At 37.9% G+C, this 27,993-nt stretch overlaps 1 protein-coding gene across 9 annotated transcripts; it reads left to right on the top strand.

Moving 5' to 3' along the window:
- The first annotated feature begins 183 nt into the window (after window positions 1-183).
- Window positions 184-27,993, top strand: rc3h2 (ring finger and CCCH-type domains 2). 9 transcript variants are annotated; one of them, XM_058056052.1, is made up of 22 exons: window positions 184-516; window positions 2,096-2,284; window positions 2,908-2,953; window positions 6,593-6,885; window positions 6,949-7,066; window positions 9,288-9,521; window positions 11,422-11,597; window positions 12,668-12,868; window positions 12,937-13,069; window positions 14,587-14,705; window positions 14,982-15,094; window positions 16,510-16,713; window positions 16,788-16,969; window positions 17,999-18,270; window positions 18,342-18,488; window positions 19,394-19,555; window positions 20,816-20,980; window positions 21,545-21,761; window positions 23,072-23,144; window positions 23,936-24,095; window positions 25,361-25,497; window positions 25,669-27,993. In XM_058056052.1, the coding sequence occupies exons 4-22, from the start codon at window positions 6,655-6,657 to the stop codon at window positions 25,811-25,813; spliced, it is 3,189 nt and encodes a 1,062-aa protein (XP_057912035.1). In that variant the 5' UTR covers window positions 184-516; window positions 2,096-2,284; window positions 2,908-2,953; window positions 6,593-6,654; the 3' UTR covers window positions 25,814-27,993. The 9 variants fall into 9 exon arrangements, with proteins under 9 accessions (XP_057912035.1, XP_057912036.1, XP_057912039.1 ...); XM_058056053.1 differs by lacking the exon at window positions 2,908-2,953 and having other exon boundaries at window positions 6,597-6,885; XM_058056056.1 differs by lacking the exon at window positions 2,908-2,953 and having other exon boundaries at window positions 18,002-18,270.

Here is a 27,993-nt window from a genome sequence, read left to right as displayed (position 1 = left end):
AAGAGTCAAGTGAGAGCTGAAAAGGTAATAATGATGTGACCCTGTTGCTTTGCTAATGTACAGCATATCAACACAAACTAGCATAATGAACAAATCAAATATTACCGTCCTGTTTCTTTAACAGCAGCCAGCCCACGCCTCTAAAAAGCGGCTTGTTCCGGCTTGCCCACTCTTTTTATTTTTTCATTACATTTTGTGTTTTCATATCCTTGCTCGCTCCGTGTAAATAGTGCCCGAGCGCGCCTCCGCGTGCGGAGCACCACCGTCATTTTGTGCTCTCGCATGGCGGAGGAAGAACCGCACCTTGCTTTGGCCCGGAGGTGCGCGGCGATGAGCGGCCGCCCGCGCAGCGCCGTGGCCGGCTGAGGAGACTCCATCACCGGCGGAGCGTCAGAGCAGCGAGCCGCCGGTGGCTCGGGTCGGGCGGACAAAACCCAAAACGTCGAGGCTTGACGTCCATGCTGACAGCTCTTCGGTCCCGTGGAAGAATGTTTGTGCGGAGGGGGTGTGTATGAGGTAAGTTCCTCTTTTTCTTCAACTTTCACTTGGTTTTTTCCTGCTCGTTGGTGCAGGACGAGAGGAAGAGGAACAGGCAGGTGGTGCGTGGATGTTTTTTGGCAGAACCAAAGTATGGTTGTCATGATGATGGAACCCACTTAACAATGTGACAAAAGTCATGTCTCCTCCTCTTCTGACTTAAACTTGACTTAAACGTGCACTTGTGGATCGGAGTTTGGAATGGCTGAGCTGGAGCCTACCCCAGCGGACGATGTGAACGGAAAACACGGACCTTCACGCTCATTTAGCGTCCCCAATGAGCTTAGCTTGCATGCTTGTGGATGTGGGAGGAACCTGGAGAGAACCCACACAGGATCAGGAGCAATTTTCACCTCTTTTAGGATCCTTTTCAGATTTTGTTTTGTTATTTTGAATCATTTTGGCCCTTTTACTGCTCAGATTTGTGTCCTTTTCATTTATTTTTGATTGTAAATCTTTCTTTTGTTGTATTTTCATGTTTTACCCATCTTCAATTTTGAAAAAAATGTTTTGTTCTTCTCTTTTTGTGAGACATTTTTGGTTTTATTTATTTTTTTATTTTAAAAAAATCATGTTTTAGTCATTTTTAATATTCCATTCTTGTTATTTGGTGATCCATTTTCAGTTTTCATTTAGTTTAAGATTTTGAGACATTTTTCTAATTGTCATTTTTAAAAATAATTGTGTAATTATTTACAATTATTGAGTTATGAGTTGTTCATCGTTGGACTTTTTCAAAACTTATTTTTTTTTAAATTTCTATACTGTGAATCACATTGATTTTTTTGTATTTTTTCACAAAGATATTTGATTAATTTTTTATTTATACTTTTTAATTTGTATTTTTTGGGGGTAATTTTCATATTTTAGCCATCTTTTTTTCTCGACCTTTTTAATGTTCTTCTCAGGTTGTGAGCCATTTTCAGTTATTATTTTCTTTGAGATTTTGAGACATTTTTAAATATTTTTTTCAATTATGGAAACTAAAATTTTCAGTTATACGTAAAAATATGTTTTTAAAAAACATATTTAATTGTAAATTGTGAACTGCATTCATTTTTTTTAGTATTTTTTTGTCCAGATTTTCAATTACATGTTTTGTTTTTATTTTGGTCATTTTCAGGCTTTAGTCATATTGATTTAAAAAAAAAGTTTATTTTTTTTAAATCATTTTTTTAATTAAGCTTCTTTTTTAATTTAAATTATTTAATTTATTATTTATATATTAATATAATTTATGATTTAATTATTTTAATTTAATAAAAAGATATGTAAGATTTTGATAGATTTTTTTTTAAAATTGTGGGACATTTAAATGTTTTGATAGTGACTTGGGTTAGAGTTAGCTTTAGTTATTTACCAGTTAGTTATTGTTCCTTATGGCAGCTAGCTGTGCCAAGTTTAGTTAGCCGAGTTAATCAGTCCCAGTTTGACAGATTTCTGTGGTTTGTGTTTTCTGCACTGTGAGAAAGTCCTTCTTGTTCTACGAGCTGTAAATAAGTTTCATGTGATGAAAGGTTAAAGACCCCCAACAAGCTCCCTTTATTTCCCGCCCAAGGAAACAGCAGCCTGATACCCCCGCCACCCCCGGGCCCACCAGACCAGGTCATGTGACACGCACGCCCAGACAGATGACATCTTTGACAGCTGCAGACACGCCAAGTACTCGGACGGCACGGACGCAGGCTTCCATCTTGAATCAGCACATGACACACGGCGCCGTCACAGACAAAGGCAACGCTTTCAGGTTAATCTTCACACGTCTGATTGTTCACATTAACACCTCCTCAAAGATCCTCTATGTGACAGGAGCACTCTGCCGGTTTGAAGATTTACCACACGCAAAAAACTCCACACCAAGATTTTTTCAAAAATGACATTTATTTTATTATTATTTTATTATTAACTTCATCCTTTTTGAAAATCTGAAGAAAACACACTAGCCAAAGATTGATGATAGATTTCAATGTCATGAAATTCCATTCAATTCAGTTCATTTTTATTTTTTATTTTTATTTTTATTTTTATTTTTATTTTTATTTTTATTTTTATTTTTATTTTTATTTTTATTTTTATTTTTATTTTTATTTTTATTTTTATTTTTATTTTTATTTTTATTTTTATTTTTATTTTTATTTTTATTTTTATTTAATGACATGTCATTTAACTTTTTGTTTTACATTTGTATTTATTTATTTAATTAATGAATTATATAATTAATTAAATTAAAACAGTTAACTTTAATATTAATTTAAATCTTAAAAAATATTACAATGTTTGTATTCCATTAAAATGTTTTTAAAAATATCATAAATTTAAATGATTTTATTTAATGTTATCAATATTATTGTTATTGTTATTATTTTAAAGATATTACCAGCATCTCTACTGTGTTGAGGAATCTCCTGAACAGAAGGTAATGTATTGATTTAAATGTCATTTTCAATGAAGTAATAATAATAAATAAATATAATAATAAATTCAATATAATTATTAATTCAGATAATATTTTCTTTATGTAATAAAAAAAAAGCGTGCTTGGGCATTTTTAAGAAGGTGGAGGGTGTTTTTGCTCCCAGGGTTGAAACTATCTTTCCATTCCAAGCCTGCTGTGCTGCGTTTGAGACTGTTTGTGAGTTTTAAAGTGACGGTTGGGGGGGGGGCTGTGATGTTGGTCCGGGGGCCACCTGCTGAACACAGCTGGTCCAGTCTGTCGTAGCTCAAGTGGCAAAGGTACAGAACGTTCAAAACCAGTTGGCCTAAGAAGTTGAAAGTGTGTGTGTGTGTGGGGGGGGGGGGGGGGTGTCAGTGATCAGGAGAGCCAGTGTGAAGTAGTATTAGATGTGATGGAAGTACAGCATGTTGGGGGCAGCTGTGTGTGTGTGTGTGCGCGGAACAGGAGGGAAACAGGATATAACAGTTGTTGAGGAAGAGGAACAGGTGCGAGTTGCAACGTGACTCCTTTGCGGCGCTCTGACGCCGACGCCACTCCCCTTTCTCTGGCTTGATGCAAGGCCAAGACACACACCGCTTAAAGCTCCTTGCGCCGCGGCCGACCCTGTGGCTGGGAGCGCTGGGGGTGCACTCGTGCTCCTTGTGGCGCTTAAATTTGGCAAGGAAGGGAACATGACGCCGTGGAGCCCTGGGAAGGTGCGGAGGTCTGGGAAGGTACCGAGCCATGGGAAGGTACCGAGTCCTGGGAAGGTACGGAGGCCTGGGAAGGTGCCGAGCCCTGGGAAGGTACGGAGGCCTGGGAAGGTACAGAAGCCTGGGAAGGTACAGAGGCCTGGGAAGGTAACCCTAACCCTAACCCTAACCCTAAGGTCTATACAGCACAATGAGCCCTATTCTTCTTCTCTCGTGTTACAATGAGGATGACAAATGCTAGCAATGGCTTGTGAAGAACTTAATCTGATGTTATGCAATGCACAACAAAAGCCAGACTAATCATGTTTTTCCCGTCTGCCAACCTTTCGGCCATTCGTCCAATCATGTGACACTCTCAGAAGACATCTTGGGGTATTTTGGCCACAACTTTGATCCTATAACTGTTAGCTTGAAATTTCATGTACAATAGCAGCATGTGTCATTCAAAATGACCGTCAAACCACAGCCAACCATACAGTGTCTTTATTATATTTTCACAATGTCATTATAAACATTCAAATATGGAATTTTAGAGAAATTGGTGGAAAGTTATTTTTATTTTTAATTTTATTTTTATTTTTATTTTTATTTTTATTTTTATTTTTATTTTTATTTTTATTTTTATTTTTATTTTTATTTTTATTTTTATTTTTATTTTTATTTTTATTTTTATTTTTATTTTTATTTTTATTTTTATTTTTATTTTTATTTTTATTTTTATTTTTATTTTTATTTTTATTTTTATTTTTATTTTTATTTTTATTTTTATTTTTATTTTTATTTTTATTTTATCAAATTACATGTCATTTAACTTAAGTTAAATTAGATTTTGTTTTACATTTGTATTTATTTATTTCATTAATGAATTATATAATTAATTAAATTAAAACAGTTAATTTTAATATTAATTTAAATATACAAATATTACAATGTTTGTATTTCATATTTTTTTTTAAAATATAAATTTAAATGCCAACCATACAGTGTATTTATTATATTTTCATAATGTCATTATTAAACATCAAAATATGGAATTTTAGAGAAATTGGTGGAAAGTTTATTTTTTTAATTTTTTTTTATTTTTATTTTTATTTTTATTTTTATTTTTATTTTTATTTTTATTTTTATTTTTATTTTTATTTTTATTTTTATTTTTATTTTTATTTTTATTTTTATTTTTATTTTTATTTTTATTTTTATTTTTATTTTTATTTTTATTTTTATTTTTATTTTTATTTTTATTTTTGTTTAATCAAATGACATGTCATTTAACTTAAGTTAAATTAGATTTATTTCATTCATGAATTATATAATTAATTAAATTTTTATATTAAATTTATAAATTTTAATGTTAATTTAAATATAAAAAATATTACAATGTTTGTATTACATAATTTTTTTAATATCATAAATTTAAATGATTTCATATTTATTTAATATTATCAATATTATTGTTATTATTATTATTTTAAAGACATTACCTGCATCTCTACTGTGTTGAAGAATCTCCTGAACAGAAGGTAATTATTGATTTAAATGTCATTTTATTTCAAATGAAATGAAATTAAATGAAGTAATAATAAGAAATAAATATAATAATAAATTCAATATAATAAATGATTAATTAAAATAATATTTTCTTTATGCAATGCACAACAAAAGCCAGACTAATCATGTTTTTCCTGTCTGCCAACCTTTCGGCCATTCGTCCAATCATGTGACACTCTCAGAAGACATCTTGGGGTATTTTGGCCACAACTTTGATCCTATAACTGTCGTTAGCTTGAAATTTCATGTACAATAGCAGCATGTGTCATTCAAAATGACCATCAAACCACAGCCAACCATACAGTGTCTTTATTATATTTTCACAATGTCATTATTAAACATTCAAATATGGAATTTTAGAGAAATTGGTGGAAAGTTATTTTTATTTTTATTTTTATTTTTATTTTTATTTTTATTTTTATTTTTATTTTTATTTTTATTTTTATTTTTATTTTTATTTTTATTTTTATTTTTATTTTTATTTAATCAAATGACATGTCATTTAACTTAAATTTAACTGTATTTATTTACTTCATTCATGAATTATATAATTAATTAAATTAAAACAGTTAATTTTAATATTAATTTAAATATACAAATATTACAATGTTTGTATTTCATAATTTTTTTTAAAATATAAATTTAAATGCCAACCATACAGTGTATTTATTATATTTTCATAATGTCATAATGACATAAAAATATGGAATTTTAGAGAAATTGGTGGAAAGTCATGGCCACCAGCAGCCAAAATGTGTTCAGCCAAAAAAAATTTGGGGGGCGGGGCTTAGCATAGAATCGGCCGTAGCTCATTGGCCATTTGTTTAATCGTCATGAAAATGTGCCAAGAACGCATCTTGGCACATTTTGATCCACACAAATGCCACAACCTTTATCCCATAGATGCGATTAGCTTGTAATTTCTCACACAATAGCACAGCCTATGTAATACAAAATGGCCGTCAAGTCATAGTCAAGTGAGTGTACCTATTTTAGTTTCAAAATATCATTATTAGCGAAATTGGTGGATGAAAAGTATTGCTGACAAAATATGTTTTTTTGGCGGGGGGCGGGGCTTAGCACAAGATTGGCTGTAATTGGTCATTGGTCATGAAAGTGACATATTTTGACCCCAACCCATAAGGGTACCAAGGGATTCAAATCAGTAGAGTTCTAATGACTTGACTCAATGACGTGACTTGAATCCAGTCTGAAGCAGCAGCCAATCGGATTGGTTGATGACAGCGACCCACCCCAAAATCCCACCCATGGGACCGAAGCCCTTTGAAGCCTTTCATGTGCTTTGTTGATGTAATTCAGCGTCCCTCAACTCCCTAACGTCCCGTTTGGCATCCCCCAGTCAGTGGCCCGCAGGAGACGTCGCCGGCCCCCGTTGACATGTGGTCCCCCTGAGCCCCCGCGATGCCGGTGCAGGCGGCCCAGTGGACGGAGTTCCTGTCCTGCCCCATCTGCTACAATGACTTCGACAGCAGCGGCCACCAGCCCGTCAGCCTGGGCTGCTCGCACACGGTGTGCCGCGCCTGCCTGCACAAGCTGCATCGCAAGGCCTGCCCCTTCGACCAGACGCCCATCAGCACCGACATCGACCTGCTGCCTGTCAATTGCGCCCTGCTGCAGCTGCTGGGGTCTCGGGTGAGTGCAGGCAAGAAACTGGGAGAGTTGACTTTGGAATGTGATGGACAGCTTGTCTTTTAGCTTCCTGATGTGCCGCCCGTCAGCCTAGGCAGTGCGGCCGACGTGGGACACTATGACGCCTGCAGGGCGTGCGTGGAGGACATGGCGCTCTATCTCAAACCAATCAGTGGCGCAAAAGGTGGGCTTGGACACAACACAACATTTCTCATGAAAAACATTTGAACCAAAAGTTGACAAACCCGAAAGAACATCAAGAATACTTTAAATACTATAAATGCAGTGGAACTCGTGGCCATCATTAAAGGCAACGGCCCCTGTTTAATAAAAATAAAAATAAAATACTCAACCTTTGCACTTTGTAACATCATTACTTCTCATACAAGCGGAAAAAGAAGCTAACCACCGTATAATGACATTAAATAAAACAACAAAAAGTAAAAATACTCACGCTTTGAGATCAGCTGTTATTGAAGTTAAAAAGAAACGAACCTGCTGTGTAATGAAACTATGGAAAAAAAAACCTTTTGGTGCTTTTTAACATAAATCAAGGGTCATGCAAGTGTAAAAAGAAGTGTTAAAAGAAGTTCAACTTCTGTTTAATGAAGCTAAATAAAACCACAATAAAGTAAAAATACTCACCCTTTGTGCCTTTTAGCATAATTAACTGTCACACAAGTGTAAAAAGAAGTTAATCCTCTGCATAATGGAACAGGTAACATTAACTGTCATGCAAATGTAAAAAGAAGTTAAAATTCTGTTTAATGAAGTTAAATAAAACTATAATAAAGTAAAAAATACTCACTCTTTGTGCCTTTTAGCATTATTAAGTGTCATGCAAGTGTAAAAAGACGTTAATCCTCTGTATAATGGAACAGGTAACATTATTAACTGTCATGCAAATGTAAAAATAAGTTAAAATTCTGTTTAATGAAGCTAAATAAAACCAGAATAAAGTAAAAAATACTCACCCTTTGTGCCTTTTAGCATTATTAACTGTCACACAAGTGTAAAAGGAAGGTAACCTGCTTTTTAACATGACTCAAGTGTCATGCAAGTGTAAAAAGAAGTGTTAAAAGAAGTTCAACTTCTTTTTAATGAAGCTAAATAAAACCACAATAAAGTAAAAATACTCACTCTTTGTGCCTTTTAGCATTATTAACTGTCACACAAGTGTAAAAAGAAGTTAATCCACTGCATTGTGGAACTTGTAACATTATTAACTGTCATGCAAATGTAAAAATAAGTTAAAATTCTGTTTAATGAAGCTCAACAAAACCAGAATAAAGTAAAAAAATACTCACCCTTTGTGCCTTTTAGCATTAATAACTGTCATGCAAGTGTAAAAGGAAGGTAACCTGCTTTTTAACATGAATCAAGTGTCATGCAAGTGTAAAAAGAAGTGTTAAAAGAAGTTCAACTTCTGTTTAATGAAGCTAAATAAAACCGCAATAAAGTAAAAATACTCACCCTTTGTGCCTTTTAGCATAATTAACTGTCACACAAGTGTAAAAAGAAGTTAATCCTCTGCATAATGGAACTTGTAACATTATTAACTGTCATGCAAATGTAAAAATAAGTTAAAATTCTGTTTAATGAAGCTCAATAAAACTAGAATAAAGTAAAAAATACTCACCCTTTGTGCCTTTTAGCATTATTAACTGTCATGCAAGTGTAAAAGGAAGGTAACCTGCTTTTTAACATGAATCAAGTGTCATGCAAGTGTAAAAAGAAGTGTTAAAGGAAGTTCAACTTCTGTTTAATGAAGCTAAATAAAACCGCAATAAAGTAAAAATACTCACCCTCTGTGCCTTTTAGCATCATTAACTGTCACACAAGTGTAAAAAGAAGTTAATCCACTGTATAATGGAACTTGTAACATTATTAACTGTCATGCAAATGTAAAAAGAAGTTAAAATTCTGTTTAATGAAGCTAAATAAAACCATAATAAAGTAAAAAAAATACTCACCCTTTGTGCCTCTTAGCATTATTACCTGTCATGCAAGTGGTAAAGGAAGGTAACCTGCTGTTTAATGAAACTAAAGTAAAGTATAAACACTACTACTTTGTGCCACTTAACATTATTAAAAATGTTGTAAAAGTGTAAAAAAATAAGCTAACCGCTTGCAGAATGAAAGGAAATGAAAATAAAGCAATACACTTTTTAACATTATTGACATAATTGAAGTTAACCTGCAGTTTAATAAAAGTAAATAAGATCAAAATAAAGTAATCTAGTCCCCTATTGCAGTGCAGTGCTAACAAGAAAAGTGTTAAAGTGTAAAAAGAAGTGAAAAGACGACATATTGCAACATATTGCAAGCTTGGTGTGTCCATAAAGTCCGTAATGTCGGTAAAATGGCGCCGCACTGTTTCACCTCCAGTCTTTGACCCGTCTCAGGTGTGGCGCCGTCCAGTCCGAGCGCGCTCAGTCGGCCCATGCAGAGGAAGCTGGTGACGCTGGTCAACTGCCAGCTGGTAGAGGAGGAGGGGCGCCTGCGAGCTGTCAGGGCGGGCCGCTCGCTGGGCGAGCGCACGGTCACCGAGCTCATCCTGCAGCACCAGAACCCCCAGCAGCTGTCTGCCAACCTCTGGGCGGCCGTGCGGGCACGAGGGTGCCAGTTCCTGGGGCCCGGTGGGTGTGGCCTCAGACCCAATACATTCACACTCTTCTCTGCATGCACGTTCATTTAGGAAATTCTGAAACCACCATCAAGATGTTTGTCAGGACCTACATCAAAAATGCTTTTCAAAGATCCTCTATTGGGCAACAGAGCTCTGCTATTTTTTGAAGGACCTACTTGAAAATCCTTGCCAAAATCCTCTTCTTTTTGAAAATCTACTCCCAAAACACGAGTCAAAAATCATTCTGCTGTTTTTAAGGACCTACTTGAAAAGCACTTGTCAAAAATCCTCTATATGACAGGATCCCTGCTGTTTTTGAGAATCTACTCCAAACGTACTTGTCAAAAATCCTCTATATGACAGGATCCTTGCTGTTTTTGAGAATCTACTCCAAAAATACTTGTTAAAAATCCTCTATATGACAGGATCCCTGCTGTTTTTGAGAATCTACTCCAAAAGCACTTGTCAAAAAGCCTCTCTATGACAGGATCACTGCTGTTTTTGAGAATCTACTCCAAAAGCACTTGTCAAAAAGCCTTTCTATGACAGGATCCCTGCTGTTTTTGAGAATCTAGTCCAAAAGCACAGGATCACTCAACCAACTTGAAAAACTTTCTAGAAACCAAGAGATGTTTTGAAGTACCGACTTGAAAGATGCTCGTCAAAAATCCTCTCTATGATAGTCCTGCTGTTTTTGAGGATTGCCAACAAAAACACAAGTCAAAGTTCCTTGACAGGAATGCGCTGCTTTTTTTTAAAAATGAACTGCAAAAATGCGAGTCGAACAAAGATCCTCTTCATTACATGTTCACTCTGCTGTTTTTGAGAATTAACTGCAAAAGTGTTAGTCAAAGCGCTCTATACGACAGGATCACTCTGTTGTGATCACTCTGTTTTGAGGATCTACTGCAAAAAAAGCTGAGCAAAAATCCTCAATAGGGAGAGTTCTGCTGTTTTTAAGTACCTACTTAAAAAATGCTAGGGTAAAAATTCTCTTTATGACAGGAGTCCTCAACTGTTTGTGAGAATGTCCAACCAACACTTATCAAATGGGGACACTGAGTATTGCCGGAGTGTTTTGCTGTTTTTGAGGATTTCCAACAAAAGCCCAAGTCAAAGATCCTCTACTTGACAGGAATGCGTCGTTTTTTTGAAAAATGAACTGCCAAAATGCCAGTCAACCAAAGATCCTCTATATAGCAGGGTAACTCTGTTTTTTAAGACCTGCTTCAAAATTCCTTGTCAATTATCTTCTGCAAAGCAGGACAGGGATGCTGTTTTTGAGGACCTACTTCAAAAACGCCAGTCTAAGAGTCTGCGTTGGACTAGAAAGCTCTTCTGCTTAAGTGCCTACTTGAAAAATGCTAAATGAAAATCCTCTAATCCTCTTTGTTTTTAAGAATCTCCTACAAAAACACAAGTCATAGATACTTTGTATAACAGGAGAGCTCTGCTGTTTTTGAGGATCTCCTACAAAAACACTAGTCAAAGATCCTTTGTGTCATAGGAGTGCTCTGCTGTTTTTGATGATCTCCTACAAAAACACTAGTCAAAGATCCTTTGTTTAACAGGAGTGCTCTGCTGTTTTTGATGATTTCCGACAAAAACTGTAGTCAAAGAGCATTTCAATAGCAGGAGAACATTGCTCTGTTTTTGTGAGGATGTGCTGCTGGTCAAAGATCCTCTGTGACAGGATCACTGTGCTGTTTTTGAGGATGTATAGCAAGCGGAAGACGATGGCGGTGTCCTGTGATGACAACTCATAGGGCAGATTTTGACTGGGGACGTTGGTTCCCTTCGTGATATCACCATGGTTGTCAAAGTCTGAGGACACGTCCAGCTTCCACGGATCTTATTTACAGTACATCCCATGTGACTATTCTACGTGACACGCGTCTGTGTCTCCTCAGCCATGCAGGAGGACGCCCTGAAGCTGGTCCTGCTGGCCCTGGAGGACGGCTCGGCCCTGTCCAGGAAGGTTTTGGTGCTGTTTGTGGTGCAGAAGCTGGAGGGCCGCTTCCCTCAGGCCTCCAAGACCAGCATAGGACACGTGGTGCAGCTGCTTTACAGGGCCTCATGCTTCAAGGTACATCACCCATACTCCAACTCTACTAGTACTACAAGTAGTACTAGTAGTCAAGTAGAAGTACATGCAGGCATGTATTTGTGTCCTTATTACACACGTAGAAATAGGTCACGTAGTACAGACGTATCAAATGCTGAACTCAAGCTTTTTCTTGTGTGGCGTGACGGCGTCTTGTGATGATGACTCATAGGGCAGATTCTGACAAAAGGGGGCCGTCCTTTTGCCTGATATCATCTCAACTTGACGTGTCTGAAGACGCCTGGCACGCCACCTCCGAATACCGTTCAATCATACAATACACAATAAAACAATTCTTCATTGTAAACTCACATTTTAGCATTTTTAAATGTAATATTAACAATCTGTTGTCTCTGAAATATTAACATGTTTGTGAATTTGGGTTTTTATATTAAATATTTTATGGTAAAAATACAATTTTAAAAATCAAACAAATTAAATTAAAATGTAAATTGCACAGCTAAAGTCACATTTTACATTTTTTCACTTTTAAGTGAAAAAACTTAAAATTTATTAAAACATTTATTAAATTAAATGTATTAAATAAGAAATACATGTTCAATATTAATGCATTTAAAATGTAAGTTATTTGTTCATTATTATTATTTGTATTATTTGTACTATTTGTATTTTTTAACAAAAATATAATCTGGTAAAGACAGTCACATTTTAACATTTTTACCTCAAACTCTTGTATAAAATATAAAGTTTAAAAAATTAAAAATGTGTAAACTTTTTATATTCTACTTTTTAATTATTTTTTTAAATTTTTTTTAAATTCAAAATTTAACAGTACAATGTTTAACTTGAGAAATTATATAATAATATAATCAAATAATATAAAAAACTACTAGGAAAGGAATTACTAGCAAATATTCCCTGTCAAAAGTACAAGAAACAACTGTAGCTTAATTACATAATACTCTCGTTTTTAAAAAGAGTCAATGATTCGATTCATCATCACAATATTTTTAGCAAGTATTTCACGCTAATGCTAGCAGCTAACATGTCAAACACGTCAAACACGTGAAGACAAAGTGTCCCCCTGTCAGGTGACCAAGCGGGACGAGGACTCCTCGCTCATGCAGCTGAAGGAGGAGTTCCGTACGTACGAGGCTCTCCGCCGAGAACACGACGCCCAGATCGTCCACATCGCCATGGAAGCCGGCCTCCGTATCTCCCCCGAGCAGTGGTCCTCTCTGCTGTACGGGGACCTGGTCCACAAGTCCCACATGCAGTCCATCATTGACAAGGTCTGCTGCACGTCATTCATACCACGTTGGACCACAACAAAAAGCTTCCTTTCTCCCTCCTGGTGCAGCTGCAGACGCCTGAGTCTTTTGCAAAGAGCGTCCAAGAGCTGACCATCGTCCTGCAGAGGACAGGAGACCCTGCCAACCTCAGCGGCTTGAGACCTCACCTCCACCTGCTGGCCAACATAGACCACAATCCTGGTACCTGGCTTTCACCCTAGCACTGGACCTGCTTCAAAAACACCAGTCAAAGATCCTCTATATGGCAGGAGTGCCTGTCTCTTTTTAAGAACTTACCTCAAAAACACTAGTCAAAGATTCTCTATATGGCAGGATTGCACGTCTTTTTTAAGAACTTACCTCAAAAACACTAGTCAAAGATCCTCTATATGACAGGAGTGCACATCTATAATAATAATAATAATACATTTTATTTGTATAGCGCTTTTCAAGATACTCAAAGACACTTTACAAAAGAATGAAGTTGAATAGAGCAAGTAAACAGAATAAAAGACACACCAAAATACAACATTCATTGGTTAGTACACAGTTAAAAAAGCTTTAAGAGCTTATGTGATCCTCTTATGTGTAAAACGCCAGTCAAAGATCCTGCACATCCTCCACATTTCTTTTTAAGAACTTGCGTATAAAATGCTAGTTAAAGATCCTCTATATGATAAAAGTGCACATTTCTTTTTAAAAACTTGCGTATAAAATGCCAGTTAAAGATCCTCTATATGATAAAAGTGCACATTTTTTAAAAACTTGCGTATAAAATGCTAGTTAAAGATCCTCTATATAAGATAAATGTGCGCATCTCTTTTTAAGAACTGACCTGAAAAATACCAGTCAAAGATCCTCTATGTGACAGGAGTGCGCGTCTCTTTTTAAGAACTTACCTCAAAAACACCAGTCAAAGATCCTCTATATGACTGGAGTGCACATCTCTTTTTAAGAGCTTATGTTTAGAAAGCTGGTCAAAGATCCTCTATATGACAAAAGTGCACATTTCTTTTTAAGGACTTGCGTATAAAATGCTAGTCAAAGATCCTCTAAATAACATGAACATTCTGCGCATCTCTTTTTAAGAACTGACTTGAAAAATGCAAATCAAAGATCCTCTATATGACAGGAGTGCGCGTCTCTTTTTAAGAACTTACCTCAAAAACACCAGTCAAAGATCCTCTATATGACAGGTGTGCACATCTCTTTTTAAGAGCTTATGTGTAGAAAGCTAGTCAAAGATCCTCTATATGAGAAATGTGCACATTTCTTTTTAAGAACTTGCGTATAAAATGCTTATCAAAGATCCTTTATATAAGATGAACGTGCGCATCTCTTTTTAAGAACTGACCGGAAAAACGCAAGTCAAAGATCCTCTATATATCAGGAGTGCACATCTCTTTTTAAGAACGTACCTCGAAAGCATCAGTCAAAGATCCTCTATATAACAAAACATTTCTTTTTAACAACAGACCTGAAAATGATAGTCAAAGATCCTCTATGTGACAGGAGCGAACTCATCTCTTTTTAAGAGCTGACTTCCAAAATTTTTGTCAAAGATTGTCTATAGGACAGAAGCACACATCTCTTTACCAACAGACAAACAGTCAAAGATCCTCCAAAGATACGACAGGAGTGATATGCTGTAGTAGTAAAAGACGAAGACAGGTGACATAACAAGAGTGCTCTTCACTTATGTGGGAATCTTTGCGTAGAGGATCCAGCACCGTCCTGGCAGGAAGTGGAAAGGGTGATGTTGGCGGTGAAGCTGGTGGTCCAGGGCCTGGTGGAGTTCATACACAAGTTCAGCAAGAAGACGCAGGACTCTCCACAGGTACATCTTCTATGCCTCACTAGGATAGGATCTCTGGGCTAGGCTGGAGCCTATCCCAGCTGACTTTGGGCAAGGAGCGGGGTACACCCTGGACTGGTGGCCGGTACTGGAAATATTGGTGATAAATACTCTATGTACTGTACTTTACTGAGTACTGTTCATGATGGTGTATTATTGTGTATATGTACTGTAGTTCTGTAGAGTGTTGTACTGTTACTTACAATGTCTTGTTGTTATTATTATTATTATTATTATTATTATTATTATTGTTTTCAGCCTCAGGTGAACAGCAAGTATAAGACCAGTATGTGTAGAGACCTCCGACATCAGGGAGGCTGTCCTCGAGGAAGCAACTGCACCTTTGCACACACGCAGGACGAACTGGAGAAGTGAGTCCTTCTCTTTTATACCGACTGATTCGCTTTTATACCTACTGATTCACTTTTATACACATTGATTCAATTTTAAACCAACTGATTCACTTTTAGACCTACTGATTCACTTTTATACCTACTGATTCACTTTTATACCCACTAATTCACTTGTATACCCACTGATTCACTTGTATACCCACTGATTCACCTGTATACCCACTGATTCACTTTTATACTCACTGATTCACTTTTATACCCGCCGATTCACTTTTAGACCTACTGATTCACTTTTATACCCACCGATTCACTTTTAGACATACTGATTCACTTTTATACCCACTGATTCACTTTTAGACATACTGATTCACTTTTATACCCACTGATTCACTTTTATACCCAATGATTCACTTTTATAGCCACTGATTCAAATTTATAGCCACTGATTCACTTTTATACCTGCTGATTCACTTTTAGACCAACTGATTCACTTTTAGACCTACTGATTCACTTTTATACCCACTGATTCACTTGTATACCCACTGATTCATTTGTATACCCACTGATTCATTTTTATAGCCACTGATTCACTTTTATACCTGCTGATTCACTTTTAGACCAACTGATTCACTTTTAGACCTACTGATTCACTTTTATACCCACTGATTCACTTGTATACCCACTGATTCATTTGTATACCCACTTATTCATTTTTATACCCACTGATTCACTCTTATACCTACTGATTCACTTTTATACCCACGGATTCACTTTTATACCCACTGATTCACTTTTATACCCACTGATTCACTTTTATGCCCACTGATTCACTTTTATGCCCACTGATTCACTCTTATACCTACTGATTCACTTTTATACCCACTGATTCACTCTTATACCTACTGATTCACTTGTATTCCCACTGATTCACTTTTATACCCACTGTTTCACTTTTATACCCACTGTTTCACTTTTATACCCACTGTTTCACTTTTATACCCACTGATTCACTTTTATACCCACTGATTCACTTTTATGCCTACTGATTCACTTTTATACCCACTGATTCACTTTTATATGTAGTGATTGATTTGGTATGGTATGGTATTGGTATGGATAAGGTATTGATAATGAATGGTATTGATAATGAATGGTATTGGTATAGATAAGGTATTGATAATGAATGAATAACGCTGGTGGAGGTGTAGTTCCTGCATGGATGCATCTCAACATGTTCCAAGTTCTTCAGACAGCAAAGTGGCTCAGCAGCGCCCCTGCTGTTTGCCGCCAAGTCCAGCATGCTTTATTGTGCCTATTGTGCCCAAGTATCAGAGTAAGAGTTATAAGAGTTGGGCTTGGATGGATGATGCCCCCCACTGGCGGCCGCCAAGCACCAAATGATGGATGATTGATGTTTTTCTTTTTTCGTCCAGGTTTCGACTAAGGAACAAGAAGAGCAGCAGCGTTAGCCGCGCCATCCCATTACCGTCTGCTAAAACGTTCGTCATGGAAGGCGGTGGCATCGCTGAGGGCTCTGCAGGAGACTACAGCATGAAGAGGGTCACGTCCAGTGAATCGATGGGGGCGAGCGGCGCCAGCGGGCCGAGCAGTGGGACCGTACTGGGCTCAGCCGAGCAGTAAGACCGAGCCTCCGATTTGTGATGTCACTTCCACTTCCCGCCTTAGAACGTTATTTGTCTTTGTCCTGAAGGAAGTCTGTGTCCCCGCCCCCAGCGCCACCCGTCAGCCACTCGACAGCATCATCTCCTTTGGGGACGGCTGATGGGGCGTCCAAACACGGTCCTCTTGTGCTGAGAGTCACTCATCCTTCTCAGGATCTCATCTACCAAGAAGCACAGTCTGCGTACGACACCGCCCACTTCCACACCAGCTGTAAGGCGCTGATTTTCAATATGCTTTTTGGTCTGCATATTATTATGTTATATCCATATTCATAATAATGATGTTACTAATTTTATTCATAAATTAATAATAAATTAAAAATCAAATTAATAATCTTCATTATTGTTCTGATTATCATTATGACTCATTTTAACTATTATTTTAACTATTATATAATTCATAATTATTTCATGACTATAATTAATTATTTTAATTAATTATTAATTATTTTACGATACAATAATTATTATTATTACTATATAATTCTAACCAATTCTAACTATCATATAATTTTATTATATAATGTTATATAATATATATATACTATATATATTATATCATTAATATTTTTTTATTATTTTTTAAATATTTTTTATTAATATTTTAATTATAGTTAATTCATTATTTTTTATGTATTAATTATTCTACCATATAATTATAATTATATTATGATTATTATGTTTATTATTATTGTTTATTATTATACATATTATTTTCATTATTATACATATTATTATTATTATTATTATTATTATTATTATTATTATTATTATTATTATTATTATTATTATTATTACTATTATTATTATTATTATTATTATTATTATTATATTGAATCATTATTTCAGTTCTTCATTAAAATAAAATATTACAATATTGGTCAAAATAGATTCATATTTATTTTTAATAATTGTTTCATAAATATGTATATGTGTGTATATTTTTTGAAAAAAAATGATATGCCTATCTTTTTTTAGCAATGTTTTCCATGAATAAAAGTAATATTTTTTATATATAAATTATTTATATGATATTTATAAATGATCAATGATATAAATGATCATATATGAAAAAATAAATATGGATGCTTGATTAGAATAACCTCAAATATTTATCGGCCATTCTTTTGTAGACCAAATAAAATGTGTTGGTTAGCCAGTGAGTTGACAGACAATGATCTGAAGAGCTGACTCCAAGCCCCCGTGATGACGGTTCCACGGTGGTTGCCCCCCCCCCCAGCAGGTTCCTTCTACCCACACAAGCCCTGCATGGCTCGCTTCCTCAGATCGGCCAACGTCCCGGAATCCTCCATGCCACCTTCCTCCTTCCCCGCCGATCCTTCATCCTCTTCCTCCTCTTCCCCTTCGGGGTATCCGCCCCCCCCGCCCGGAGACCGGCTCGGCCCCCCCGTCTTCCATCCCCACCCCGGGCAGCCCCAGTATGGAGCTCTGGCGTCCGCCCATGGCGTCTATGCGCCGCTCTACGACAGCAGAAGAGTGTGGAGGCCTCAGGTTGCTCACCGCCACCTCACCTCTACCGCACCCTCACCAAAAAAAACCCCTTCACTGTCTTTTCCCTTCAGTTGTACCACAGAGAGGACGCCCGCAGTAACTCCTTGCCCCCCGAGGTGCTGCATTCCTCCGTCTACCAGCCTCCACTCAGGGAGAGATTCAACTCGCTGGACAGCAACTACTGCTCTGGATCGGAACACCGCGCGGGGCCGCACGGGGTAGGCGGAATTGTACACACAATACACAATATGTGCTACAAAAGTACCTACAGTATGTCGAAGTAGAGCTGGAGCCTATCCCAGCTGTCTTCGGGTGAGAGGCGGGGTACACCCTGGACTGGTGGCCAGCCAATCACAGGGCACATATAGACAAACAACCATTCACACTCACATTCATACCTATGGACAATTTGGAGTCGCTAATTAACCTAGCATGTTTTTGGAATGTGGGAGGAAACCGGAGTACCCGGAGAAAACCCACGCATGCACGGGGAGAACATGCAAACTCCACACAAAGATGGCCGAGGCTGGAATTGAACCCTGGTCTCCTAGCTGTGAGGTCTGCGCGCTAACCATTCGACCGCCGTGCCGTCCCATATTTAAAATTATGTATTATAAAATACTCATTTGATTAAGCTTCATTTTTGTAAATACAAAAAACATGAATAAAATGTAATAAATATACATATGATATTATGTATATAACAGAAATGTACTTTGCGGGTGTGCTGAGGTAACCATGCTGCCGAATCCTTTTTTTTTTTTTGGGATGGAAGAAATGTTGAGAAAAGACAGACACGTGCCTGTGGAAGAAAGACCACTTCCACACTAGCAGTGAGGGAGGTATTGGTCTTTTTTGGCGCTGCCAAGATTCCTTCCTCAGCAAGGAAAGTTTCTTCTTGGTCTTCGCCCACATCGCTCACCTCACCTCCTCCTTCAGCTCACCTCCTTCACCTCCACCTCCTCCACGGCGCATCCTCCCACCGCTACACCTAAATATGTCTCCCTGCCGCCCCCAGCCCCCACACTCACTTCCATCCGTTTCAGCAGCTAAAGTGTTGTTGTGCATGGTAAGTACGCTGTAGTGCATGGTTGGAACCGACCCGTGTCTGTTGTGGTTTCAGGACTACACCCGCGTTCCTTTGGGCTACGACCAACTCTTCAGGCGGAAGCAGGAGCAGTGGGCGCACCATCACCACCATCACCACCACCACCAGCACCACCAGCACGGCGCCAACAGGCCCTCCCAGTCCTCCGCCATCTTCAACATGGATTTTGGAGCCGAGGTATGGAGCTTGCGTGTGGTGTGAGCGGGAGACAACTGTGGTTGCCTAGCGACTGTGGTGATGATATCACGGAGACAACTGGCGTGTGTGTGTGGGCGCGTGTGCGGGAGAGAAGAAGCGACAGCAGAGCCTGGAACAAAAACACAAAACAAGAAAACAAGAGTTCTGCTGACTAAAAGCTTTGGAAAATGACACTTTTTAGAAATATATCTAGATATATAATATATCTATATATTTGATTTTATATGGATTTATTATTCTATCAATAAACCATTGTAGTAACATTTTATTTATCATAATGAATTATAATAAAATAATAAATATGTTATTATAATACATAATAATCAAAAGGATTCATTTTTGTAATGTGTTTAGGATTTAAAAATAATACAATAATTATTATTTTTATTGGAATGTTATTTTGTATACATACTGCATATGCATACATGTATACATATATAATACATAAAGACGTATAAGACGATATAAAGACGATTTGTATTTATCATGGTATATTTTATATATTATCAATTATATGTTAATATTTACTCTTATTATTTTGATAGTTTTATAAATATTAGCTGTAATAGATACAAATAAATTGTAAAAATAAATTATTATTTTTGAATGGTATTAATAAATAATAAATACAAAAAATATCTATATTAATTATTATTATAATATTTATTTATTTATTATTATATTAATAAATATTAATATTGTGAAATATTTTTTTCCTTTTTGAATATATTTTTTAATTGTTTGGCATTAGCCAAGCATTAACCGAGCATTAGCTTAGCATTAGCCGAGAATAAGCCTAGCATTAGCAGAGTATAAGCCTATCATTAGCCGAGCATTAGCCGAGCATTAGACTAGCATTAGCTTAGCATTAGCCGAGCCTTAGCCTAACATTTGCCAAGCATTAGCCGTGCATTAGCCAAGCATAAGCCTAGCATTAGCCGAGCATTAGCCTAACATTACCCGAGCATTAGCCAAGCATTAGCCTAGCAGTAGCTGAGCATTAGCCTAGCATTAGCGCTGATGAGTTCCCACTTTGGCAAGGTTTGCTGGATGCTGACCACTTGCAGCTACTGCCATCTTTTGGGGAGGAAGCAAGACCACGGGAGGTTGCCTACAGCCACAGCCGTTAATTCTTTTTGAAGTGGCCCCAATTGGTTATTAGACCACGTACCAGGTGACTACAGGAGAAGTAGAAGACACAACGGTTGAGTTTTTCCAAATGTGTCTCGTGTCCTCCAGCACGCGGACAGCGGCGTGGGACCGTGTGTGGGGTGTCGCTTCCGAGGCGAGGAGAGCTTGGCACGCTACTCGCCGTGGTCCTGTGGCGGCGTCGGACCCTGCCTCCGCCCCTTTGAGCCTGAGACACTCCAGCACGCTGCGCCTCACTCCTGCTTGGAGCAGACGGTAGGGGAATAATAAATATAATATACAATACAATATACGTTTAATAAACTATTCAACAATGACTAATAAAATATAACAGCAATACAAAAGTACTACAAAATAATATATGGAGATTTACCATTTTATGTTGTATAAAAATATTTCGACATAAAGCCAAAAATGATTAGTGATATTTTAATTAGTTAATTAAATAGTTTAATTGAAGATTGAAAAAATATATAATATATACTTAAAAAAAACAGGATGTCCCCCACCTCTCGCCCAAAGACAGCTGGGATAGGCTCCAGCATACCCCCTCCCTAGTCAGGATAAGCGGTATAGAAAACAGATGGATGGAAAAAAGTCATACTAAATTGACTAATACTGTTTCCAACCCACGGCAGCCCGTCGAGGCAGCAATGGCACCCTCTGCTGGTTGTTATCAAGCACTGTCATCCACTGCATGAAGACGTACTGTAGCAGCCATCCAACACCATCTTGTTCAGATCAGCATGAATTAAAGCCAATTCTACCAGATCCACATCGTGTGTACACCATAAAAGATGACTCTGACCCCCCCTGTAGGAGCTGGACAGCGGCGTCACAAAGCGGTGGCTGCACTCCTTGGAACAGTACAGGCGACTTAAAGAGGAGGACCCCATCATCCCCTTCAGCGAGGGGCCCATCATCTCCAAGTGGGGCGCCATTTCCAGGGCGTCCCGCTCGGGATACCACACCACCGACCCCGTCCAGGCAACCGCCTGCCAGGGCGGCACCAGCACCACGCCAGTCAACTTTAAAGGTGAGGACCACCACAAACTCCTCCATTTGCCTCCTTGTGTCTGTTTTTGTCGTCAAACCAAATAAAAGCCTTCCTTTTTCCTGCTCCTGTCGCTTCCATGTAGCTCTATGGCTGTCGTCACGTGGGAAGATACATGTAGTTAAGCTCACAATGAGTCATTCGGTCACGTAGTTCACTTTTAGCTGGTGATGACACGGGCATCCACCCATCCCCCATCCATCCACCTATCCCCCATCCATCCACTGATCCACCCATCCATCCATCCATCCGACCTCCATCCATCCATCATACACCTATCCACCCACCCATCCATCACCCATCCATCCATCATCCACCTATCCATCCATGCATCACCCATCCACCCACCCATCCATGCATCACCCATCCATCCATCATCCATCCTGCCACTCGTCCATCCATCCAGCCATCCATCCGCCCATTCATCCACCCATCCCCGCATCCATCCAACCATCCATGCATCATCCTTTATTCCCCGATCCATCCACTCATCCATCCATCCATCCATCCATCCATCCTGACATCCATCCACCCATCCGTCCATTCATCTATCCACCCATCCATCATCCATAAACCCACCCATCCATTCATCCATTCATCCATTCATCCATTCATCCATTCATCCATTCATCCATTCATCCATTCATCCATTCATCCATTCATCCATCCATCCACCCATCCATCATCCATCCATCCATCATCCATCCACCCAATGCATCCACCCACCCATCCATCCACTCATCCATCCATCCATCCTGCCACCCGTCCATCCATCCATCCATCCGTCCATTCATCCACCCATCCATCCATCCATGCATCATCCATTATTCCTACATCCATACACTCATCCATCCACTCATCCATCCATCCATTCATCCATCACCATCCACGCATCCATCCACCCATCCATCGTCCACCCACCCACCCATCCATCCATCCATCCATCCATCCATCCATCCATCATCCATCTATCCATCTATACATCTATCCATCCAATCCATCCATCCATCCACTCATCCATTCATCCATCCTGCCACCCGTCCATCCATCCATCCGTCCATTCATCCACCCATCCATCCATCCGTGCATCATCCATTATTCCCCCATCCATCCACTCATCCATCCATTCATCCATCCATCCACCCATCCACCCATCCATCATCCACCCACCCATCCATCCATCCACCCACCCATCCATCCATCCATCCATCCATCCATCCATCCATCCATCCATCATCCATCCATTCCTCTGCATGAAGTATGGTGAAGACATTTTGTTGCTGATTTTCTAGATTACAACTCTCATGGGGATCACAGCGAGTCCAGGTGGATCTCCAGGGGATCGGTTCACGCTCCGCATGACAGGTTGGACTCTTGCTTTGGTTTCTCTCTTATTTCCCACCTGCTACTTTTATTTTCTTCTTCTTATTTCCCATCTCCCATCTATTCTCTTTGCTGTGAATGCGAGCGGCTGCAATGCCAGTGCTGGAGAGGGGCGTGGCCACACAGCCAAACTCTAGCCAGATCCTAGCGGTCTCTCAAGTCAAACTGGGTTCCTCTTTGTGTTCCTTCTGTGGAAGCCATCTCATTGATGAGGGAACCTTTGTTGGTATTTGTCTGATAGCTAAAGACAACAGGGTGTGCTTCTTCCAAGTCGAAGGCCTTGCGATCCTGTCTCATGTCTCTGTGTTGGACAATACGTTGCAAAACAGGGGGGAAAATATTCCATTCCTAACAAGTTTAATGAATGAATAATGGTATCATTTTATGATTTATATATTCCATATTGTAGCCCGCACTTAAGGTGTTTTGTGTGTTTTTTTATTTAAAAAGCAACAACAGAAATAAATGTAAAAAAATATTTTTATAATTTTATGAGAATATTAGAAGAAAAAAGTTGTATTCTCATCTGACAAAAGTTGTCATTTTACAAGAATAAACTTGTGGTATTATTTAGTAAAATAATGTCATTTTAGTAGCACAGAGTTGAAAAATTAAAGGATTTTTTTTTATTTGCAAAAACAACTGTAATGCAATAAGAATGAAGTGAAGAAAATTATTAGAAACAAACAAAACAAAATAACCCGCTGTGGTATTGCTGCTCTGAACAAACATGTCTTCAATGCAGTTGATTTATGGTCTTTTGTGGCCATCAGCGAGCAACTATGTGCACCGGATCTACGTCAGCATCCATCAAGCGAGCGAAAGGCCGGCTTCAGCCAGGACCAGCACCATCGGGAGCCCCGCACGGGCCGAGATATTGACCTGGAACTGTGCCACCTGGACCTGGAGGACCCCAACGGCCAGGAGATGAAGGTAAAGCCTGGAGAATCTGATCTGTTCCGGGGTCAAACTGGGCCCAACTCTACAGCAGTGGGGAACATTTGCAAACCGCGACTGTTTTTTTATTGGCCCACGGCACGTTCCAAAAATAAATTTTAACAAGAAAACTAAAAAAACTGCAGCAAAAAATTATTATTATGATAATCGTTATTATGAGGGGAAATAAAGTAATTTAGTAGTATAAAGTTCAAATATTAAAGACTGAAATAGTGGGGGAAAAAACAGATGTAATTTCATCACAATAGAGTCAAAATATTCAGAGAAAAAGTCATCGTCTAACAAGAAAAAAAGTTGCTATTTCACCAGAAAAACCTGCAATATTATAAAGAAAAAATTGCAATATTATAAGTATCAAATAAAACAAAATAAAGTTGTTATTTTTGGAAAATGATGTTAGAGAAACAATATACTATTATAGGAGTAAAGTCTAAATATTATAGGAATACAAACATAATAAGAATATTAAATTAATTTTTAATTAATTTAAATTATTTTTAATTTTATATTTTACTTTACTTTTTATATTATACTTTATGTATTGTTGGAAATAATTTCAATTTTAGTATTTTTTAATATTAATATTAGCTTATATAAAAGGTTATTTAAGAAGAAAAGAAAGAAAACAACAAAAATGGGAACAAAAGAGCAAAGAGGGAATTTGATATTCATAATATGCTTTTGAAATACATATATATCTAGCATATAAGCTGCTAGTGGGGCTGCACGGTGGGCTAGTGGTTAGAGCGCAGGCCACACATGTGCTCCAGTTTCCTCCCCCATTCCAAAAACATGCTAGGTTAATTGGCCACTCCAAATTGTCCATAGGTATGAATGTGAGTGTGAATGGTTGTTTGTCTATATGTGCCCTGTGATTGGCTGGCCACCAGTCCAGGGTGTACCCCGCCTCTCGCCCCAAGACAGCTGGGATAGGCTCCAGCATACTCACGACCCTAGTGAGGATAAGCGGTAGAAAATGAAGTAGTTGTACTACTAGACCAAAGGCATAATGCATTCTCTTAGTGGTCATACAAGTGTAAAAGGAAGTTAAGCCCCTGTGTAGTACTACTAGACCAAAGGCATAATGCATTCTCTTAGTTGTGATACAAGTGTAAAAGGAAGTTAAGCCCCTGTGTAGTACTACTAGACCAAAGGCACAATGCAGTCTCTTAGTGGTCATACAAGTGTAAAAGGAAGCAAACCCTAATGCTAATTGTTACTCCTTATTTTTGGCCTCTAAGGAGTCGGCAGACCTGGCCGCTTCATATTCCGAGGACGCCGCCCACCCTCACCCGCCACCAGCGGAAGAGCAACGCCACGCTGACAGCTCTTCCACAGACAAGATGGACGCCCACCTACTGAAAAAGATGGCCTTCAGGTGACTTGTGGCGCAGGAGTCAGGAGACTGTGCTAGCTCTAGCTAACATGTGTACTTTTTAAGATGTGTATGCTAGTGACTGTGCTAGCTCTAGCTAACATGTGTACTTTTTAAGATGTGTATGCTAGTAGCCGCTAGCAACCAGGTGCGTGGTCTCTGATGTTTTTCCAGGAAGTCGTTGTCTCCTGTAGGCTTGGTGTCAGGAGGTCTGGGCAAGCTGGTGCTGAGGACCGGAACTCCCGGACCAGGTGGTGACTCCGCCGGTCGGTCTGGTCCTGAAGAGGCGGGGGCGGAGATGCTGCTGGGTGGAAGCTAAGCTAAGCTAAGCTATGCTATGCGGTGATGTTTACATCTGCTGTGGTTCAACACAGCAGTCACATGACAAAGATTCTGTTTGCTACATACGCCGGGCAAAAGTTTAGACACATCGTCTCATTGATTAGCATTGGGAAGTGTCTCTAAACTTTTGACTGATTGACATTTTTATCGACTTTTTCATATTTTTGCTCGTGCCTTGAAAAAAGTTGTCTTTTTGGACATTTTTTACTTTCAGCCTTGCATGGCGATATGTGCCGGTTGCATCCAGTGGTTTCGCTTTATGAGCGTTTACATGATATTATATTATATTATATTATATTATATTATATGTCCTGCTCTCTGCATAGAGGGCCGGCCTCCGCCAAGGCTTAAACCAGGGGTGTCCAAACTGTGGCTGCCTGCTTTTTATTGGCCCGTGGCACATTTTAAAATATCATTTAACAGGAAAACAAACAAAAAGCCAAAAGTTGGAATCTAATGAAATAATAATAACATAATAATAACATAATAACAGGATAATATTATCAGAAAAATACATGAATTTAGTAGCTAAGAGTTCAAATATGTTTAAAAAAGTGTGTTTTTATGACAAACCAACCAACAAATAAAATTGGTTGGGGAAAAAAGTTAGAATCTTTCAAGAATAAAACCAACATGTTATGGGAATCAGAATTTATAAATTTGTAAAATAAAGAACATTTATAAGAAGAAAGCTGAATTTCAAAGAAAACCAAACAGTAAAAATTGAAAAACAGATGTAGTTGAAAAAGATGTATTCTATCAAGAAAAAAGTAAAACATGTGCATAATTGTTATTATTTTTAGTATTATGGGAATAAAGTCAATATATTATTGCAACAAATACATCATTTTCCAAAATAAACAAAAACATAAACATTTTGGGAAAAAAAATTTGGGGAAAAATTAGGTTGGAAAAAAGTCTGAATTTTATGTGCATAATTATAAGAATAAAATTTACAAGTAGAAAGTGGAAATATTTGGAAATGAAAGCAGAAATATAAAACAAACTGTAATTTTATGTGAATATAGTCAAAATATTAAGAAAAAAATGGCATTTTTACAAGACTAAAATCATAATATTGTAAAATAATTTTAATAGCTTAGAGTTCAAATATAAAAACCTTTTAAGCTGTAATGACCAACAATAAACAACATAAAGCTGTAATTTTGGAAAATTAGGTTGTGCAAAAATGTCGAATATGACAATAAAGTCCAAATCTAATATTAGGAAAAGAAATTTACAAGAAGAAAGTTGTAGTTATGGTTATAGTTATAGTTAATAGTTGGAACAACAACCACAGATGAGAATAAAGTCAAAATACTAAAAAATTGAATTAAATTGACGAGAATGAATTGCTGATTTTAGGAGTGAATTTTTTTTTATTGTTATTATTTTTGGATGTCGTCATATAACAAGAAAATAACGTTAAAATTAAGATAATTAAGTTTGTGGAAAAATTAGCATATTAGCATATCAAAATGTTGTGAGAAGCTTATGAGAAGAAAACTAACTTATGTAACATCTTAGCATATTTCTCAAAGTGGCCAAGTTGCATCCTTTGATTTGTCGCTACGAGGCAAACGCTCCCTGGCGAGAAGTTAGGACCCCCCCGGATTAAAATGATAACATCAGGCCGTGAATGGTCATTTTTTTTAACTTGGTGTTTCTTTGGGTGCTCGTCTTTGACGTGTTTTTTGCATTTTGTGCGCCGCTAACTTCTGTGAAGTTGTTTGTCAAGAGTATTTTTGTATCGGGACATCCCGTCGCTGCTGCTGTTCCACGGACACTTTCCACGGTAGTAGAGCAGCATTTTGGAAAAAGACGTGCTTCTTCATGTTGTATATTTTCCCGCACGGTGACCTGTACGAGCCGTACGTGCCCCAACGCTTTGAGATCTAATGCCACCACCGCCTTCTTTCATCGGATTTTTCCAACAAAAATATCATCATAATCAGGGAAACTCAGGGACAGAATTTGGATGCCCCGCTATTACAGCCATTACTTTGCCCTGCTTCTATTAACCACTGGATGTCTTGGCATCTGTTGAGGCATTTATTATTTGGAAAACATATTTTTGCTATAATACATTCATTTTCTTCCTCACGAGGGTCGCGGGGGGTGATGGAGCCTATCCCAGCTGTCTTTGGGCGAGAGGCG

Source organism: Doryrhamphus excisus, chromosome 19 (assembly GCF_030265055.1).
Source record: "Doryrhamphus excisus isolate RoL2022-K1 chromosome 19, RoL_Dexc_1.0, whole genome shotgun sequence".
NCBI lineage: Eukaryota > Metazoa > Chordata > Actinopteri > Syngnathiformes > Syngnathidae > Doryrhamphus > Doryrhamphus excisus.
The sequence above is the reverse complement of the archived record's forward strand: the minus strand, read 5'-3'. Positions and strand labels throughout refer to the sequence as shown.